At 40.7% G+C, this 19,437-nt stretch overlaps 1 protein-coding gene across 1 annotated transcript in view; it reads right to left on the reverse strand.

Annotated features, from left to right (window-relative positions):
* Positions 1 to 19,437, reverse strand: part of NEK11 (NIMA related kinase 11) — a 171,500-nt gene that overhangs the window by 96,597 nt on the left and 55,466 nt on the right. Inside the window, exons 4-6 of the mRNA XM_075271296.1 lie at positions 11,513 to 11,631; positions 8,521 to 8,585; positions 3,317 to 3,443 (exon numbers count right to left, since the gene is read on the reverse strand). Of these exons, the coding sequence (XP_075127397.1) occupies positions 3,317 to 3,443; positions 8,521 to 8,585; positions 11,513 to 11,631 (311 nt within the window). The remainder of the gene's footprint in view (positions 1 to 3,316; positions 3,444 to 8,520; positions 8,586 to 11,512; positions 11,632 to 19,437) is intronic.

Raw genomic sequence — 19,437 nt, forward strand, 5'->3', positions numbered from 1 at the left:
GATGGCCATTCCAGAACATTGTAATTGTTCCTCTGCATGAATTCCTGAGTCGATTTGGAGCGGTGTTTTGGATCATTGTCTTGCTGAAATATCCATCCCCGGGGTAACTTCAACTTCGTCACTGATTCTTGAACATTATTCTGAAGAATCTGCTGATACTGAGTGGAATCCATGCGACCCTCAACCCCCAAAGCATGATGGAACCTCCACCAAATTTTACAGTGGGTAGCATGTGTTTTTCTTGTAATGCTGTTTTTTTTGGACACCATGCATAATGCCTTTTTGTATGACCAAACAACTCAATCTTTGTTTCATCAGTCCACAGGAACTTCTTCCAAAATGAAGCTGGCTTGTCCAAATGTGCTTCTGCATACCTCAGGCGACTCTGTTTGTGGTGTGCTTGCAGAAACGGCTTCTTTCTCATCACTCTCCCATACAGCTTCTCCTTGTGCAAAGTGCGCTGTATTTTTGACCGATGCACAGTGACACCATCTGCAGCAAGATGATGCTGCAGCTCTTTGGAGGTGGTCTGTGGATTGTCCTTGACTGTTCTCACCATTCTTCTTCTCTGCCTTTCTGATATTTTTCTTGGCCTGCCACTTCTGGGCTTAACAAGAACTGTCCCTGTGGTCTTCCATTTCCTTACTATGTTCCTCACAGTGGAAACTGACAAGTTAAATCTCTGAGACAACTTTTTGTATCCTTCCCCTGAACAACTATGTTGGACAATCTTTGTTTTCAGATCATTTGAGAGTTGTTTTGAGTAGCCCATGATGCCACTCTTCAGAGGAGATTCAAATAGGAGAACAACTTGCAATTGGCCACCTTAAATACCTTTTCTCATGATTGGATACACCTGGCTATGAAATTCAAAGCTCAGTGAGGTTACAAAACCAATTTTGTGCTTCAGTAAGTCAGTAAAAAGTAGTTAGGAGTATTCAAATCAATAAAATGATAAGGGTGCCCATACTTTTGCACCAGTCAAATTTTGGTTTAATGCATATTGCACATTTTCTGTTAGTACAATAAACCTCATTTCAATCCTGAAATATTACTGTGTCCATCAGTTATTAGATATATCAAACTGAAATGGCTGTTGCAAACACCAAAATATTTAGAACAAAAAATGATTAAGATTAATAGGGGTGCCCAAACTTTTTCATAGGACTGTATATATATATATATATACACACACAGTGTTGGCCAAAAGTACTGGCACCCCTGCAATTCTGTCAGATAATACTCATTTTCTTCCAGAAAATGATTGCAATCACAAATTCTTTGGTATTGTTATCTTCATTTAATTTGTCTTCAATGGAAAACCACAAAAAGAATTGTCAAATAGCCAAATTGGATATAATTCCACACCAAACATAAAAAAGGGGGTGGACAAAAGTAATGGCACTGTTTGAAAAATCATGTGATGCTTCTCTAATTTGTGTAATTAACAGCACCTGTTACTTACCTGAGGCACCTAACAGGCGGTGGCAATAACTAAATCATACTTGCAGCCAGTTGAAATGGATTAAAGTTGGCTCAACCTCTGTCCTGTGTCCTTGTGTGTACTACATTGAGCATGGAGAAAAGAAAGAAGACCAAAGAACTGTCTGAGGACTTGAGAAGTAAAATTGTCAGGAAGCATGAGCAATCTCAAGGCTACAAGTCCATCTCCAAAGACCTGAATGTTCCTGTGTCTACCGTGCGCAGTGTCATCAAGAAGTTTAAAGCCCATGGCACTGTGGCTAACCTCCCTAGATGTGGACGGAAAAGAAAAATTGACAAGAGATTTCAATGCAAGATTGTCTGGATGGTGGATAAAGAACCTCGACTAACATCCAAACAAGTTCAAGCTGCCCTGCAGTCCGAGGGCACAACAGTGTCAACCCGTAATATCAGTCGGCGTCTGAATGAAAAGGGACTGTAAGGTAGGATACCCAGGAAGACCCCACTTCTTACCCAGAGACATAAAAAAGCCAGGCTGGAGTTTGCCAAAACTTACCTGAGAAAGCCAAAAACGTTTTGGAAGAATGTTCTCTGGTCAGATGAGACAAAAGTAGATCTTTTGGGGAAAAGGCATCAACATAGAGTTTACAGGAAAAAAAAGAGGCCTTCAAAGAAAAGAACACGGTCCCTACAGTCAAACATGGCGGAGGTTCCCTGATGTTTTGGGGTTGCTTTGCTGCCTCTGGCACTGGACCGCCTGACCGTGTGCATGGCATTATGAAGTCTGAAGACTACCAACAAATTTTGCAGTATAATGTAGGGCCCAGTGTTAGAAAGCTGGGTCTCCCTCAGAGGTCATGGGTCTTCCAGCAGCTTGCTGACCTTTTTCCTCACACCGTTTACACACATCTTTACAGTATCTCAGCAGCTCGCTGGGACGCCATATAATGAGCGTGGTGTTGGAGTTGATGATCCGCATGCTTCGGGGTTTTGGCAGCTCTCAAGCTGGCTGGCCGCTGAACTTATTTCTTGCACTGTGCCCGTGATTGTTCTGGCATCTCAAGCACCTCACTGGGACGCTATATAATGAGCGTGTTGTTGGGGTTGATGATCTGCCTGCTGCGGGGTTTCGGCAGTTGTCAAGCTGGCCTGCCGCTAAACTCATTCCTTGAGCTGTGCCCGAGATTGTTCTGGTATCTCAGCAGCTCGCTGGGACGCCATATAATGAGTTTGTTGTTGGCGTCGATGATCCCCCTCAGCTCCACTTGTGGAGACCTCTGTGACTTCTGGCTACTTCATAGCTCTCATTGTTTGCAACAAATTAGATTTTCTTTTTCCAGGCATGTTGAAAATTGACAAACTGCCAATTTGGATTAAAGGTGTTTGCCCATGTCAGTTTGTCATCAGTGCCTGAAGCAGATCAGATAATATGCAAATGTGTGAACACTGGGGGTTAGTGTGTGTTTACACAGAGAGATAACAGCCCTGGCTGTCTCAGAAGCTGAGATAAGAGCAGTGTAATATAGTATATGAACATAAATTCATAACAGTCGTGAAGCTATGTCATTTACCGGGATATAAAGTAGCCTATATTTTAATTGAGGTTACAATCTATGTGACAAATTTCATTCCGTTTTTGCGTGATTGAGTAACGAACATCCAAACAAACAAACTTTCACATTTATAATATTAGTAGAATAGGATATATTATACATGCACACATATAAATTAACACACAAGGACCAATTGTTCATCATTCAGTATAAAGAAAGGTTAGGTTACGTATACATTAGTTCCAGATATGTCAGAGAAGACAGTTATACAATGCACAGGAGAATTACAGCGTATCTGAATGATCACGATGCCTACTCACCAAATGTCAGACTTTGAGTCATATCCCTGGTGCTTTAAGGCTTCAGGACTCATATAGTATGGTGTCCCAGTAAATGTTGTTGCCAGGTCACATGAGCCCATCAAAAGACGTGAAACCCCAAAATCCCCTAGAAGCAGTTGGAAGAAATATATAAATAATGAAGACATGTGTTGCCGTAATCTGTCTGACATTCTACATAGTAGTTTCATCTGTGCGTAATAAGATCAGCATTGTATTATTAAACACATTTCAATATATTTGGTTCATTGTTTCTTATAGGGGTTCTAATATATGGTGACTCTCACCCATCCCAGATCCAGAGAGACAGTCTGGATGTCAGGCTGCCCTCCATCCCAAGCGACAGGAGGCGAGTCCGGATTTCAACTGTATATGCAGTTACAGGAAGCAGATACAGGTGAATACAATGTCCAGTTTCAGATCAATATTGAGACACAAATGTTATTATTTTGTACTTTCTGTGTCAATTCCTCATGATTTTCTAGACATTCTGCTTACTAACAATGGATAAAAATCAGTCCATGGTCACATGATGGACACACAGGTGCACAGATCGTTACAGTCACAGCACAGTAATCAAACATCTTCCTGGTAACGAGCTCTGCACCTGTGTGTCATCACATGACCATGGACTGTATATCACATGACCATGGACTGTATATCACGTGACCATGGACTGATTTTTTTCCATTGGAAATAAGCAGAATGAATGTCAGCAAGCAGAAATCTGGAAACCGCGAGGAATTAATACAGAAACTATATTGGAAAATTGTGTAACTTTTCATTATACAAACAATAACATTTGTCCCTCAATATTGGTCTGAAACTGGACAACTCCTTTAAATTCCTGGGAAAATTACCCTTAAGCCCTAAATGCTCCCACATAAATACAGACTAGAGTAAAGAGCAGCCAGGTGTCTACATTTACAGCAAAATCTAACTTGACTGTATTGTGCTGCTTCTAGTTATCAGATTCACATTAAACATTAATATATCTGTAAATAGATAGTGCAACAGTGATCTTAGTGCATGGTTCCCATCAATAAAGGGAGTATATCAGCAAAGAAGTGTCATACCGAGAAGAGAAACAGTTCTATGCATGCAATACTCCCCTGGCTCTTGGTGGGGGGTCTTAATCATTGTGTAGTTGTGGCATAATAACTACAAACAATAACAACGCTTTGCTTTAACCCCTTCTTATGACAGACATTTTTCGATTTTTATTTTTTACTTGCTGCTTTCCAGAAGCTATAACATTTTTATGTTTCCATTCACAGAGCTGTAGGAGAGCTTCATTTCTGCAGAACAAATTGTACTTTATAATGGTGCCATTTAATATTCCACTTGGAAGTGGAAAAGTGGTTGGAAGCTGGGATAAAATTTAGAATGCATAAGGTATCTTTTTTGTGGAGTAAGGCTCGGTTCACATCTATATCTGGTATCTGTCCACTTGAAAACTGTTTTAAGAAAAAAAATGGTTTGGTACAAAAAGAATTCCAAATGGTTACACAGCAGATACCCGAATCAGTTTTTTTAGATGGATTAGGGGGCGTTCACACTTGTGCCTGCTGTCCGCCAGCCGTGAGTCCTCCGAAATTGCACAAAAACAAACTGAGGATGGCTTGCATACGGTCCTGCATGTCTGACTTTGTGTAAGTGCAAAAAAGCGGTTTCAAGTCGGAGAGGCTGCATATGGACAACTGCGGTTTGCTTTAAAAACCCATTGAAATCAATTGGTTTTTAAACTGACTGTATTCAAGCCATCCCCAATCTGTTTTTGTGCAATTTCAGCAGAATCACAGCGGGCAGACAGCAGGCGCAAGTGTGAATGCCCCCTTAAGTCAATACATACAGTCCTATGAAAAAGTTTGGGCACCCCTATTAATCTTAATCATTTTTAGTTCTAAATATTTTGGTATTTGCAACAGCCATTTCAGTTTGATATATCTAATAACTGATGGACACAGTAATATTTCAGGATTGAAATGAGGTTTATTGTACTAACAGAAAATGTGCAATATGCATTAAACCAAAATTTGACCGGTGCAAAAGTATGGGCACCTCAACAGAAAAGTGACATTAATATTTAGTACATCCTCCTTTTGCAAAGATAACAGCCTCTAGTCGCTTCCTGTAGCTTTTAATCCGTTCCTGGATCCTGGATAAAGGTATTTTGGACAAACAATTCAAGTTCAGTTAAGTTAGATGGTCGCCGAGCATGGACAGCCCGCTTCAAATCATCCCACAGATGTTCAATGATATTCAGGTCTGGGGACTGGGATGGCCATTCCAGAACATTGTAATTGTTCCTCTGCATGAATGCCTGAGGATTTGGAGCGGTGTTTTGGATCATTGTCTTGCTGAAATATCCATCCCCGGCGTAACTTCAACTTCGTCACTGATTCTTGAACATTATTCTCAAGAATCTGCTGATACTGAGTGGAATCCATGCGACTCTCAACTTTAACAAGATTCCCGATGCTGGCATTGGCCACACAGCCCCAAAGCATGATGGAACCTCCACCAAATTTTACAGTGGGTAGCATGTGTTTTTCTTGGAATGCTGTTTCTTTTTGGACGCCATGCATAACGCCTTTTTTTATAACCAAACAACTCAATTTTTGTTTCCAAAATGAAGCTGCCTTGTCCAAATGTGCTTTTTCATACCTCAGGCAACTCTATTTGTGGCGTACGTGCAGAAACGGCTTCTTTCTCATCACTCTCCCATACAGCTTCTATTTGTGCAAAGTGCGCTGTATAGTTGACCGATGCACAGTGACACCATCTGCAGCAAGATGATGCTGCAGCTCTTTGGAGGTGGTCTGTGGATTGTCCTTGACTGTTCTCACCATTCTTCTTCTCTGCCTTTCTGATATTTTTCTTGGCCTGCCACTTCTGGGCTTAACAAGAACTGTCCCTGTGGTCTTCTATTTCCTTACTATGTTCCTCACAGTGGAAACTGACAGGTTAAATCTCTGAGACAACGTTTTGTATCCTTCCCCTGAACAACTATGTTGAACAATCTTTGTTTTCAGATCATTTGAGAGCGGGCTGTCCATGTTCGGCGACCATCAAACTTAACTGAACTTGAATTGTTTTGTAGAAAGAAATGGTCCAAAATACCTTCATCCAGGATCCAGGAACTGATTAAAAGCTACAGGAAGCGACTAGAGGCTGTTATCTTTGCAAAAGGAGGATGTACTAAATATTAATGTCACTTTTCTGTTGAGGTGCCCATATTTTTGCACCGGTCAAATTTTGGTTTAATGCATATTGCGCATTTTCTGTTAGTACAATAAACCTCATTTCAATCCTGAAATATTACTGTGTCCATCAGTTATTAGATATATCAAACTGAAATGGCTGTTGCAAACACCAAAATATTTAGAACTAAAAATGATTAAGATTAATAGGGGTGCCCAAACTTTTTCATAGCACTGTACCAGTTCAAACAAAATTGACCGTTTGTGTCAGTTTATAATCAGTTTGTGTGCATTTTTGACCAATCCGTTTTTTCCTTCCCTTTCTTCATTTTGAGCATGCACAGAGGGAAAAACTGATTGCAATGCGGAGTGAGGGCGGGTTCACACCTGCGCCCGGTCTCCGCTTACAGGTTTCCATCTTCTGCCCAAGAAAATGTACAGGAGACAGAGGTTCCTTTCATTACACATAAATAAACTGTATGAGCCGTCACCAGTCAGTGTCTTTTTATGTGCAGATGGTGTCTGGACATATAAAGTTACAGTCTGATACGGCATCATATCCTGTGGGGTAATGTGGGAGCGTGAACAGAGGAAGGTTCGTTTTAGGGATTCTAACTATGGAAGGGTTTACATTAGAAATGGTGATAGGTCTGTCTGAAAAGATGTAGGCCATTAATGTCCTGTATCCTCCAAAAAACCCAGTCCAGTGGTAATACTTTTTTCATCCTGCACCCCTTGCCTGACTGTCTATCACACTGTGTTTGTCATTTATATATATCTACTGCGCTCATATCACCGCAGTTCAGAATCCTCTCTGGTTTGTTTATCAGAAACTATCTTGATTTTTATATTCTGCTTTCTCTGTGCTCTAATACAACCTGAAACGCTTCAGCACTGCATCACATGGACAGCAAGAGACAGTACCAGCTCTGCCTGCCGTGGACAGTGTAATTCTTCCCTCCGCATTCTCCTAAATAATCTAGAGACCATAAGTATACAACAAAGAAGGCTGCATTGTCATCTTCCTCATTATAACCGTGTTAATTATCTAAAGTAACTGTGATAGGAGTCCCCCCCCCCGCCCCCGTGATAGCCTATGTGGTGCAGTCCATGCAGTTTTATACTATAGGAAACCTGGTGTTTAAGATGGTGAACCCGTTTGAGAGAACAATGACATATGAATTTTCAGATAGAAAGCAATAACAAAGGTAACATAAGGTAATATTAGCAGAATTATATACATGTTGGAAGTGCATAATGAAAGGGAAAAAATACCAAACAATTTATTTAAGAAGATGCAGGGCTTGTAGTCATACCAGGTTCTTGTTTCTGATAGGGAACATACAATACAGACTATAGGGCTTCACTTCTGACTTGAATAACTCAACCATAAAGTGTTATAACACGTATGTAAATGTAAATATTGCATATGCAAAACTGAAGTATCGCCCACAAGAGGAACATGGCCTCTTCCTCACTTTCAGATGCCTGAAATTCTAATTTACCCATCTAAATAAATCTACATAGAAAATCCACAGCATATCCACATGTATTTCATGACCTAAGATAGCTGTAACCCAGTGCATAGAAGATAAGGTACAGCGGGAGGGTATGCAGCTGCAGTCTCTTTCCCACAATATGACTATGAGGGGAGGGGGGACATGAGGTGCAATAACTTATTAGCTCAGAGAATGCATTACTCTGACTTTACTGGAAAGAGCCCTTCAATGAGCAAGCATGGGAAGAGAAATGTGCATTTACACAAACCAAACAGTGGGAAGGAAGAAGATCCATAATATGCAAGTATATACACTACTGACTGTACTACATTTAACATACATCATCTTCACAAGGAGTAATTGAGATTTATTTTGTACCCCAACCCTAATTTTAGTCTAGGGTGCTGGGGTTAAAGGAAGGAGGTGGGATGTTGTTTGTCAGGTATTCGTATAACCTGGATCATATATCATAAGACAAACTTACCAATTTTAAGAAGATTATTCTTCAAAAAGATATTCTTTGCTTTTAAATCTCTGTGAAGTATTCTCCTAAAAATGCAAATAAAGTGAGGTCAAATGAAAAATTACAAACACAAATCTGTTTTACTAAACACTTTGGTCGCTGTTTAAAGTACACATGAACTTGCGCCAGGAAATCTGTCAAGCTAATAATCAGGCAAGAGGATCATCATAATACAACACAAGGAAGACGATGAATAGGAAACAAATCTATATAATTAAGCAGACAGCCGAAAACAAGGACAAGATAAAAGCAGCCAGTAGAAGTGATCTCTGTGATCCCTGTGTAAAAAAAAAATTAACATATAATCCAAGGAACCCATGCTGCATGATACAGCTAAGTAGTGGATTTGAGAAACACAATATAATCCATATATACAGAGATGATTAACGTTTGATGTCAATTTATAGAAAATCTTTGGAGCATTTAAATGCAAAGATAAAACTAATCCAAAACACGTACAATTAATCCAAAATCAATACTAAGGCTGCATTCATTTAAATATGGATGTGACTTTCATGTCACATACAAAATATTGTTCTCTGTTTATATAATATGATCTAGGACAAACCAATATATGTGGATGCTCTTGGGCTAATCATTGGCCTAATAACAGTAGTGCCATACATAGATGTAGCCCAAATAACACCAACATATAGTGCTGAAATAATGGTGCTATACACTGCATTATCATATTTATCCTATATAGAATGTGCATGTTTAATTTGATTCAGTCGAAACCCTTTAGGGATTCCATCCCTGAGTCCGTTGCACATTCTGCCCAGAATCTACCTCCTATTGTTTTCAATAGGAGGCAGAAATCACTGCAGGATGCTGAAAAAATAAGCGTCCTGCTCTATCTTGCCACAGATTCCATGTCTCAAGGCTCCCTGCTGATTGGGCCCATTCATCTGGGCCTAAACAGTAGTAGAAAGCTGCAATGAAATGCCAATGCCCTGCATCAGCGTCCCATTGTGGTTAAACTGCAATGGATTACAGCAGCGGAAAACAAAGAAGAATTCCTCTTCATTTTCTGCTGTGTGACTGTACAGTAAAGGGGTTTTCCAGGCAAATAATATTGATGACTTATCTTTATCTGATTGGTGGGTGTTCAAATCCTGGGACCTCCGCCAACCATCAGTTCTCAGCAGCCACTAAACGGAGAACAGAGCTGGAAGCAGAGATCTCTGTTCTCCATGTAGTGGCTGTGCAGAGTTACTGCAGCCCAACTCTTGTTCACTTGTATAGGAGGTAAGTTGTAGTAACTGAGCACAGCCACTGCATGGAAACCGGCGCTATCTGCTTCTGATTCTGTTCTCTACATAGCAGCGGGTGACAACAGATATATGGTGAGGGTAACTAATGTGGGTATACTGCAGATATCGAGTATCCTATATATTGCACGTAGACAATGTATCTACATAGTGTGGCCTTTATTACAGCACTGAAGGAATTGTTAACTGCTGAATACTAAATCTACCTAGTTATGCAGCAGTAAATTCCTCCATACAGCTAGGCCAATTTGTCTTTCAGGTTCTTTGGGAAGGTAGGTGGCAACATAACCATAGACCATGTTGACCTGATACCATATATAAGTTACACAAGTATCAGAGCAATGGCCAGGGATGAATTGTCCATAAGCTTTAGTATTCTTTAATCTGTAATGCAACGATACATAAAAAAGAAATAATGAATCTTCTAAGGGACTGTGTACATGTAAAGGTCTACACCATTACGAGATGGAGTGAAAGGGTATCTTTACAGTATCCGTACACAATATACCCTTGTCCATGGTGCTGAAACACTAAACTGCTGCACAGTTAGGCAACTTTTACATCTGCATTGGGTGTCTGTGGAGCACAGATTTGTCAGGAATTGCCAGATGAAAAAGTCTATGGGGTCCCAGGAGATTTGTTGGTGTCCGTCACTGTCTGTGAATATATCTTAAATAGCTGTATACTGATATTACAGCAATTGCACATCTGTTTCATGTATCGCTTTAGAATTTCAGAAGCCAAAGAAAGTAGTGGATAGTGATGGGAGAGGAATTTTTTAGGGAAACATTTAAGCTGAGTTCACACTGGGTTTTTTGGTCCAGATTATGACGCGGAATCCGCCTCAGAATCTGGTTCAAAAAAACGCCTCCCATTGACTTCAATGGGAGCCCTTCACTTCGTTTTTTTTGCTAGCGGTTTTGCCGCTCACGGAAAAAAGAAGTGAGCTGCCCTATCTTGATGCGGATTCCACAGCTGACTCTGCCACAGCGTCTGCGGCGCAACACTCCCTCCCGACTAGGCTCATTCATTTGGGCCTAATCTGGAGCATTGCACTGCACCGGCATCCAGTTGCGGCTAGCCGTTTTTTAGACCGGATTTTGTGGCGGCCTCTGTATCAAAATCCAGACCAAAAAACCCTGTGTGAGCTTTATTTCTCTCTGTTTTTAATCCATTGTGAAACTAGTCTTATGCACGCTTTAAGACAAATTTATGAAGCTGCAAGTGCAGAAAACTGGGCGCAACTCACTCCAGCGTACAGGTAACAGCTAACTTACTCAATGTGATACCATACCACAAAAAAGTACATTCATCTGAATGGCTGCCCTGTAATACCACCTTTCCCCTACAGAGGCTGCTGCAGATGAAATGTTCTGATGAGACCACCCCTTTGAATGAAACGGTTAAAGCTACAAACAAGTGTACAGTATATACGACACATCATTACATCACAGTCCATTTAGGCATAAAATGTGACTCCCTGTTATTGTATTGAAGTGGATAGCTGAAAAAAGCAGCACCATTTGTGTTCCAATACGCAGAATAATATATGAACTTATGTGTTTTGGGATAAATATAAATATAGTCTGAATAAAAATAAATCTATAATAAGTACCAAATACCAAAATACCAAAAATGACAAAGGAGGTCATGTATCAATGCAAACTAACTAACACATTTACCTCTCGTGCATGTAATGGACACCAAGAAGTAGCTGAATAAACCATTCTGTCACTTGATCTTCAGGGATTATTTCACCACTATTCTTGATTTCTTGTATTTTACAATCGAGGTCTCTGCCCTAAAATGTAATGACAAACACAGATCAGGAAGTCAGAGACAATAAATCTTCCTGAGAACCACGACAAATGAAGATGAAGAGTCCAATACAACCAGATTTTCATTGTGACTTTCTCTGTACCATGAATCCTAGAATCAGATTGTAGAGATGTACAAGGGAATTATTTAGAAGCAAGAGGACTGTCACTACAGCTTACAATCAAAGGGATATCGAAGGAAGACATAAACTCAGTCCTAAAGAATTAAGCCCTAGTCATTACTAGTATACTAAATGTAAAGTCACATCAAGTTAAACGTTTAGGTTCCTCTGAGGCCTCGTTCACATCTGCATTTGGTAATTCATTCGGGGGAATCCGAACAGACTACCCAAGGCATTTGCAAGCGGTGTGCAGTGAAAGCACACGGACCCATAGACTATAAAGGGGTCTGTGTGCTTGCCGCGAGATGTCCGCTCAGAACATGCGGACAGGAAAGTACTTCACAATCTACTTCCCTGTCAGCATGATTCGCCTGGGCAGTACGCGGCAAGCACACGGACCCCTTTATAGTCTATGGGGTCCATGTGCTTTCACTGTACACTGCTTGAAAATGCGGTCAGTAGTCCATTCGGGGGGTCCCAATGCAGACTCCCTGAACGGATTACTAAATGCAGATGTGAACCAAGGGTAAAACAATGGATACCCCTGATATAGTATATAAAGACCATATATATATATATATATATATATATATATATATATATACATCTCATCACATATAAGCAGGGTTTTTTTTAAAAAAGAAACAAAAAGTGAAGTTTTGCCATAAGTAACCGACTACAATATTACAATATGACATGAATTCCTAATACTAGGTTTGCTCTATATGATGTAACTATGTTATGAATTGCGGCCTGCCAAGGGTTTTGCTAGCATATTGCAATATTTTATTGAATTGGTTTATTGCGAAATTCAAGCTAAGGTAAGGGTAAAAACCTGTATGCACTGGGAATGTATACTGTAAATGTGATGTGCATTGATCCTAATATTATTAGTTATAATTATATTCTATACTACAAGGACATATAGATTTCCTATACTTGACTAGCGCAGTGACAACAGCAGATGTCTGACAGCTGAAAAACACTCCTATTCAATAATACACCAGACTTCAAGAGAGAAAGTAAAAAATCTTAAAAGATCAGTGTCCACATGGGAATCACACATATAAAACAGATACAAAAAACACATTGGGAGATTTATCAAAACTATTGTCTACCACGTCGGTGTTCGTGGAGAATGTGCCCAATGTATGACAAGGTTTATAACCGAGTGCATTATCCACCTGTCCATGTACTGTGTATGTCCTGGGCCAATACTGAAATCTAGAATATCTCATAGCTTGCATACATTTTAGTCATCATTTAAGACAGAAAATGTTAGTAAATGAAGATAAATCAGTGGAAACGATTTTCCCATCTACAGAATGGGGGGGGGGGGGGTCGGACGTACATTGTGATCCCTATATGAGGCTTACAATCTACTTTATATTAGAAAAAAAAAAAAATCTGCCCCATTATGCTATTTAGGATTCGTTCAGATGACATCTTGGTGTTACTTTGTGTGTAAAGCCTGGGAATGTAAAGCCCCAATGTATTCCATGGTCACAATGGCATATGTAATCCAAAAGATAAGGACTAATACATTTGTGATGGCCATCTATCCAGGAAATTTGGGCTATATGGTAAAGATAGATAGATAGATAGATAGATAGATAGATAGATAGATAGATAGATAGATACGAAAACAAGACTATTTTGGCTCCAATAAGGTCTCTTTTATAATCTGACAGTGAAATGATAGATATATCCTACAAGTAATACGTATAAAACATGAAGGTGTCCTATCAATAGTACATTATTTATGTGCTGTAGTGTCACTTGTAGACAGTGTATTTGTGACATCCCAATACTCATCTTCTGTAAAGTTCAGACCATGGATTTATTTGCTGAGAAGGCATATACAGATACATATACTATTATATTTGATGAATTACTGACAGCAAACACCTATTAAACATTGCAGACATGAAGGCTCTTTGTGCTGGTAAAAACATTTCATTCAAATGCAACAAAAATACAATAAATATACCTTATAATACAGGAATATTGACAGTTGTAAAAGGGTTTTCTGGGCTTGGGGTGGTTTTTGATGTTGGTGACCTATCCTCAGGTTCTGTGGGCCGGGGGGCATCCATCATTTGCTGAGCAATACAGCTTTACAATTGATTACTTTATTGATCACCTCCCCTTAGGATAGATCATCAGTATCTGATTATCAGATAAGTGGGAGTCTGAGACCTGGGACCGCAACCAATCATCTGCTGCCTCCAGCATTGGAACTATACACTCACCGGCCACTTTATTAGGTACACCACGCTAGTAACGGGTTGGACCCCCTTTTGCCTTCAGAACTGCCTCAATTCTTCGTGGCATAGATTCAACAAGGTGCTGGAAGCATTCCTCAGAGATTTTGGTCCATATTGACATGATGGCATCACACAGTTGCCGCAGATTTGTCGGCTGCACATCCATGATGCGAATCTCCCGTTCCACCACATCCCAAAGATGCTCTATTGGATTGAGATCTGGTGACTGTGGAGGCCATTGGAGTACAGTGAACTCATTGTCATGTTCAAGAAACCAGTCTGAGATGATTCCAGCTTTATGACATGGCGCATTATCCTGCTGAAAGTAGCCATCAGATGTTGGGTACATTGTGGTCATAAAGGGATGGACATGGTCAGCAACAATACTCAGGTAGGCTTTGGCGTTGAAACGATGCTCAATTGGTACCAAGGGGCCCAAAGAGTGCCAAGAAAATATTCCCCACACCATGACACCACCACCACCAGCCTGAACCTTTGATACAAGGCAGGATGGATCCATGCTTTCATATTGTTGACGCCAAATTCTGACCCTACCATCCGAATGTCGCAGCAGAAATCGAGACTCATCAGACCAGGCAACGTTTTTCCAATTTTCAATTGTCCAATTTCGATGAGCTTGTGCAAATTGTAGCCTCAGTTTCCTGTTCTTAGCTGAAAGGAGTGGCACCCGGTGTGGTCTTCTGCTGCTGTAGCCCATCTGCCTCAAAGTTAGACGTACTGTGCGTTCAGAGATGCTCTTCTGGCTACCTTGGTTGTAACGGGTGGCTATTTGAGTCACTGTTGCCTTTCTATCAGCTCGAACCAGTCTGGCCATTCTCCTCTGACCTCTGGCATCAACAAGGCATTTCCGCCCACAGAACTGCCGCTCACTGGATGTTTTTTCTTTTTCGGACCATTCTCTGTAAACCCTAGAGATGGTTGTGCGTGAAAATCCCAGTAGATCAGCAGTTTCTGAAATACTCAGACCAGCCCTTCTGGCACCAACAACCATGCCACGTTCAAAGGCACTCAAATCACCTTTCTTCCCCATACTGATGCTCGGTTTGAACTGCAGGAGATTGTCTTGACCATGTCTACATGCCTAAATGCACTGAGTTGCCGCCATGTGATTGGCTGATTAGAAATTAAGTGTTAACGAGCAGTTGGACAGGTGTACCTAATAAAGTGGCCAGTGAGTGTATGGTGTAAGCTGGAAGCAGAAGGTTATGTATGCTGTGTAGTGGCCGCGCTGAAGTGCCACAGCTCTGTTTCCATGTACGGTAAGTAAAAATAGATAGGAGCTAATCTGCTCATTGCACAGAACCTTCTGCTTCAGAAATACACTGTATAGTCTCATAGACAGCCAACAACAGCTATTTCTGTGTGCACAGTCGTAGAGGGGAGGCTGCCGGACTTATAGGACCACCGCCATGACTTCTCTACACAGAAAAAGCAGAGATTTCAATGGATAAATGACAAGTTATTCTAAATCTTTTTCTACAGAGTTGTACATGAATCCGCTCTGCTGCTCCTGCTCTATAACATACTACAGGTTTCCATTTTAGATAACTATAGCCCTATAAACTAATTTGTCTTTTTGACATTACTGTTCAGCTTGATGATAGCATTAAGGGGTTGTCCAACAGTAGGAGACTTCTATTCTCAGGTTGTTACAGGTAATGAAACATGGGCCCACTACCATGATCCTGAGACCCAAAAAAGAGTCCATGTAATGAAAGCACAAGGAGTCTCCAGCTCCAAAAAACTTTTGTGTGCAGCATTCAGCTAGAAGGTCACGGCAACAGTTTTTGGGATACAGAAGGTGTTTTATTACTAGAATTCATGCCACACAAGACAACAATTACTGGAGACACCTATGCTTCAACATTGAAGACATTACATGGGGCAACCAAAGAGAAACACAGTACGAAGTTGTATGTTGAATAGGTGTGTTGTTGCTTCACGGCAATGCGCCAGCAAGTCTCACAAATCACAAGCTGCGATCAAGGAATGCGGATTCATAAAGCTTAACCATTTATGCTACAGTCCAGACCTGGCTCCTAATCATTACTTTCTCTTATGTAACCTGAAGAAATTTCTATGTGGGCAACAATATCCCTTTATTAGCTATATTAAAAAAAAATAAACACAAAAATCCTGCTGTTCTGGCTGTGCTCACTAGGCTATATAATATGATGAGACTTCTTGCTTTCTGTAGACTTCTTTGCAGCATCTCTTTTACTTATCAGTACACTGATGACCACAGTTATCACGTACAGTACAGACCAAAAGTTTGGACACACCTTCTCATTCAAAGAGTTTTCTGTATTTTCATGACTATGAAATTGTAGATTCACACTGAAGGCATCAAAACTATGAATTAACACATGTGGACTTATATACTTAACAAAAAAGTGTGAAACAACTGAAAATCTGTCTTATATTCTCGGTTCTTCAAAGTAGCCACCTTTTGCTTTGATTACTGCTTTGCACACTCTTGGCATTCTCTTGATGAGCTCCAAGAGGTAGTCACCTGAAATTGTCTTCCAAGAGTCTTGAAGGAGTTCCCAGAGATGCTTAGAACTTGTTGGCCCTTTTGCCTTCACTCTGAGGTCCAGCTCACCCCAAACCATCTCTATTGGGTTCAGGTCTGATGACTGTGGAGACCAGGTCATATGGCATAGCACCCCATCACTCTCCTTCTTGGTCAAATAGCCCTTACACAGCCTGGAGATGTGTTTGGGGTCATTGTCCTGTTGAAAAATAAATGATGGTTCAACTTTAACGCAAACCAGATGGAATAGCATGCCGCGGCAAGATGCTGTGGTAGCCATGCTGGTTCGGTATTCCTTCAATTTTGAATAAATCCTCAACAGTGTCACCAGCAAAGCACCCCCATACCATCACACCTCCTCCTCCATGCTTCACAGTGGGAACCAGGCATGTAGAGTCCATCGGTTCACCTTTTCTGCATCTCACAAAGACACGGTGGTTGGAACCAAAGATCTCAAATTTGGACTCATCATACCAAAGCACAGATTTCCACTACTCTAATGTCCATTCCTTGTGTTCTTTAGCCCAAACAAGTCTCTTCTGCTTGTCGCCTGTCCGTAGTAGTGGTTTTCTAGCAGCTATTTTACCATGAAGGCCTGCTGCACAAAGTCTCCTCTTAACAGTTGTTGTAGAGATGTGTCTGCTGCTAGAACTCTGTGTGGCATTGACCTGATCTCTAATCTGAGCTGCTGTTAACCTGCGATTTCTGAGGCCGGATGAACTTATCCTCCGCAGCAGAGGTGACTCTTGGTCTTCCTTTCTTGTGGTGGTCCTCATGTGAGCCAGTTTCTTTGTAGCGCTTGATGGTTTTTGCAACTGCACTTGGGGACACTTTCAAAGTTTTCCCAATTTTTTGGACTGACTGACCTTCATTTCTTAAAGAAATGATGGCCACTCGTTTTTCTTTACTTAGCTGCTTTTTTCTTGCCATAATACAAATTCTAACAGTCTACTCAGTAGGACTATCAGCTGTGTATCCACCTGACTTCTGCACAACACAACTGATGGTTCCAACCCCATTTATAAGGCAAAAAATCCCACTTATTAAACCTGACAGGGCACGCCTGTGAAGTGAAAACCATTTCAGGTGACTACCTCTTGAAGCTGATCAAGAGAATGCCAAGAGTGTGCAAAGCAGGAATCAAAGCAAAAGGTGGCTACTTTGAAGAACCGAGAATATAAGGCATATTTTCAGTTGTTTCACACTTTTTTGTTAAGTATATAATTCCACATGTGATAATTCATAGTTTTGATGCCTTCAGTGTAAATCTACAATTTTCATAGTCATGAAAATACAGAAAACTCTTTGAATGAGAAGGTGTGTCCAAACTTTTGGTCTGTACTGTATAAATAGATAAGGCACAGAATCCACCAATCACAATAGGTTATTTAACATCTTATCTACTTCCCTCACTACACAATGACCTCTGCCCCAGTCACAGAGTATGCCTAGAAAATTCCCCTATTACAAGTGTCCTCTGAGTCGCTAGTTAGCCTTGGCAGTGTTGTTTAAGCACTATTGTATTGTGTGTAAAGAAAAAGTAGGATATATGAATCCACTTCAAATGAATAAAGTGCAAATATTTCATTCTGCATTTTTTTCCATAGAAATCTTTGTTCTACAAATATATCCTTGTTATTTCTCTTGATAAAATGATAGAAATAGAGTTTCCGTGAGTCCATTAATATAAAGAATCCAATCTGTATTCAGCTTGGGATATACAGTAACCTTGTAATAGAACAGCTTGACCATGTGCCCCTTGTGCATATAAACCAGAGGTCTTGAAGAATGCTATTAATCATGTATGTCAGCTGCTATATTATATAGGATAGTATATACGGTATAATCCCTCACTGACGTAAGTGATAAGATCCTAGTTAGTTTTTTAGTCTTTTTTTAAAAAATTGTTATAGATTAATATGAGATTTGCATGCTGTGATAAATATATACACTAGTCCACCATTACATCAAAGCAGTGGCGTAACTACCGCCATAGCAGCGGAGGCAGCTGCCACGGGGCCCGGGACATTAGGGGCCCGGTGACAGCCGCTACCGCTGCTATCATTATACTCGGGGGTCTTTTCGGACCCCCAAGTATAATGATTGGCGGACCGGGAGAGGTAAGAAACATAAAAAACATGTTACTTACCTCTCCACGATCCTGCCAGGCCTCGTTCCTGACTTCCTTTCTGACGTCTCTGACATCACATGAACCCGGCCTGCGTCCCGGGTCATGTGACGTCCAACGTCATTGAACAAGGACAACAGCGGAGAAAGCAGCGGAGAAGACCGTGTAGGAGCCGGGGGTCAGGTAAGTGACAGTAGTTTTTTATGTTTTTATTCCCCCAGGGAATTACATTACTCTCCAGGGGACTCTCATTTTGTCCTTCTAAAACCATGGATAAAATTGAGCTGTGCAGTGACATGGAGGATTTTTTCAGGAGGCTGCGCCTGAGGGAATATTTTCATGACACAGATGACACAGAGGAGACCCAACCTACCCCTTCAGAGGTTCAAATCTTAACAAAAAAAGGAGACATCTGATTGGACACCTCCAACTGGAAATTTTGATCTGGATAATTACATGGACTGTTTCAGACACATGGTCAAATCAACTATACCGGATACAAACAAAAGACTGCCATCTAACATCAGTGTCCAGGAAAGAAGGGCCATACAATCCCTGAGAAATAACAAAGACATCATCATTAAGCCAGCCGACAAAGGTGGTGCCATAGTCATGATGAACACATCAGACTACATACAGGAAGCACAATGACAACTGACTGACAAACACTATTACTCCAAATTGGATTCAGACCCCACAGTGGAGTACTCCAAAAAACT

Source organism: Leptodactylus fuscus, chromosome 4 (assembly GCF_031893055.1).
Source record: "Leptodactylus fuscus isolate aLepFus1 chromosome 4, aLepFus1.hap2, whole genome shotgun sequence".
Taxonomy (NCBI): Eukaryota; Metazoa; Chordata; class Amphibia; order Anura; family Leptodactylidae; genus Leptodactylus; species Leptodactylus fuscus.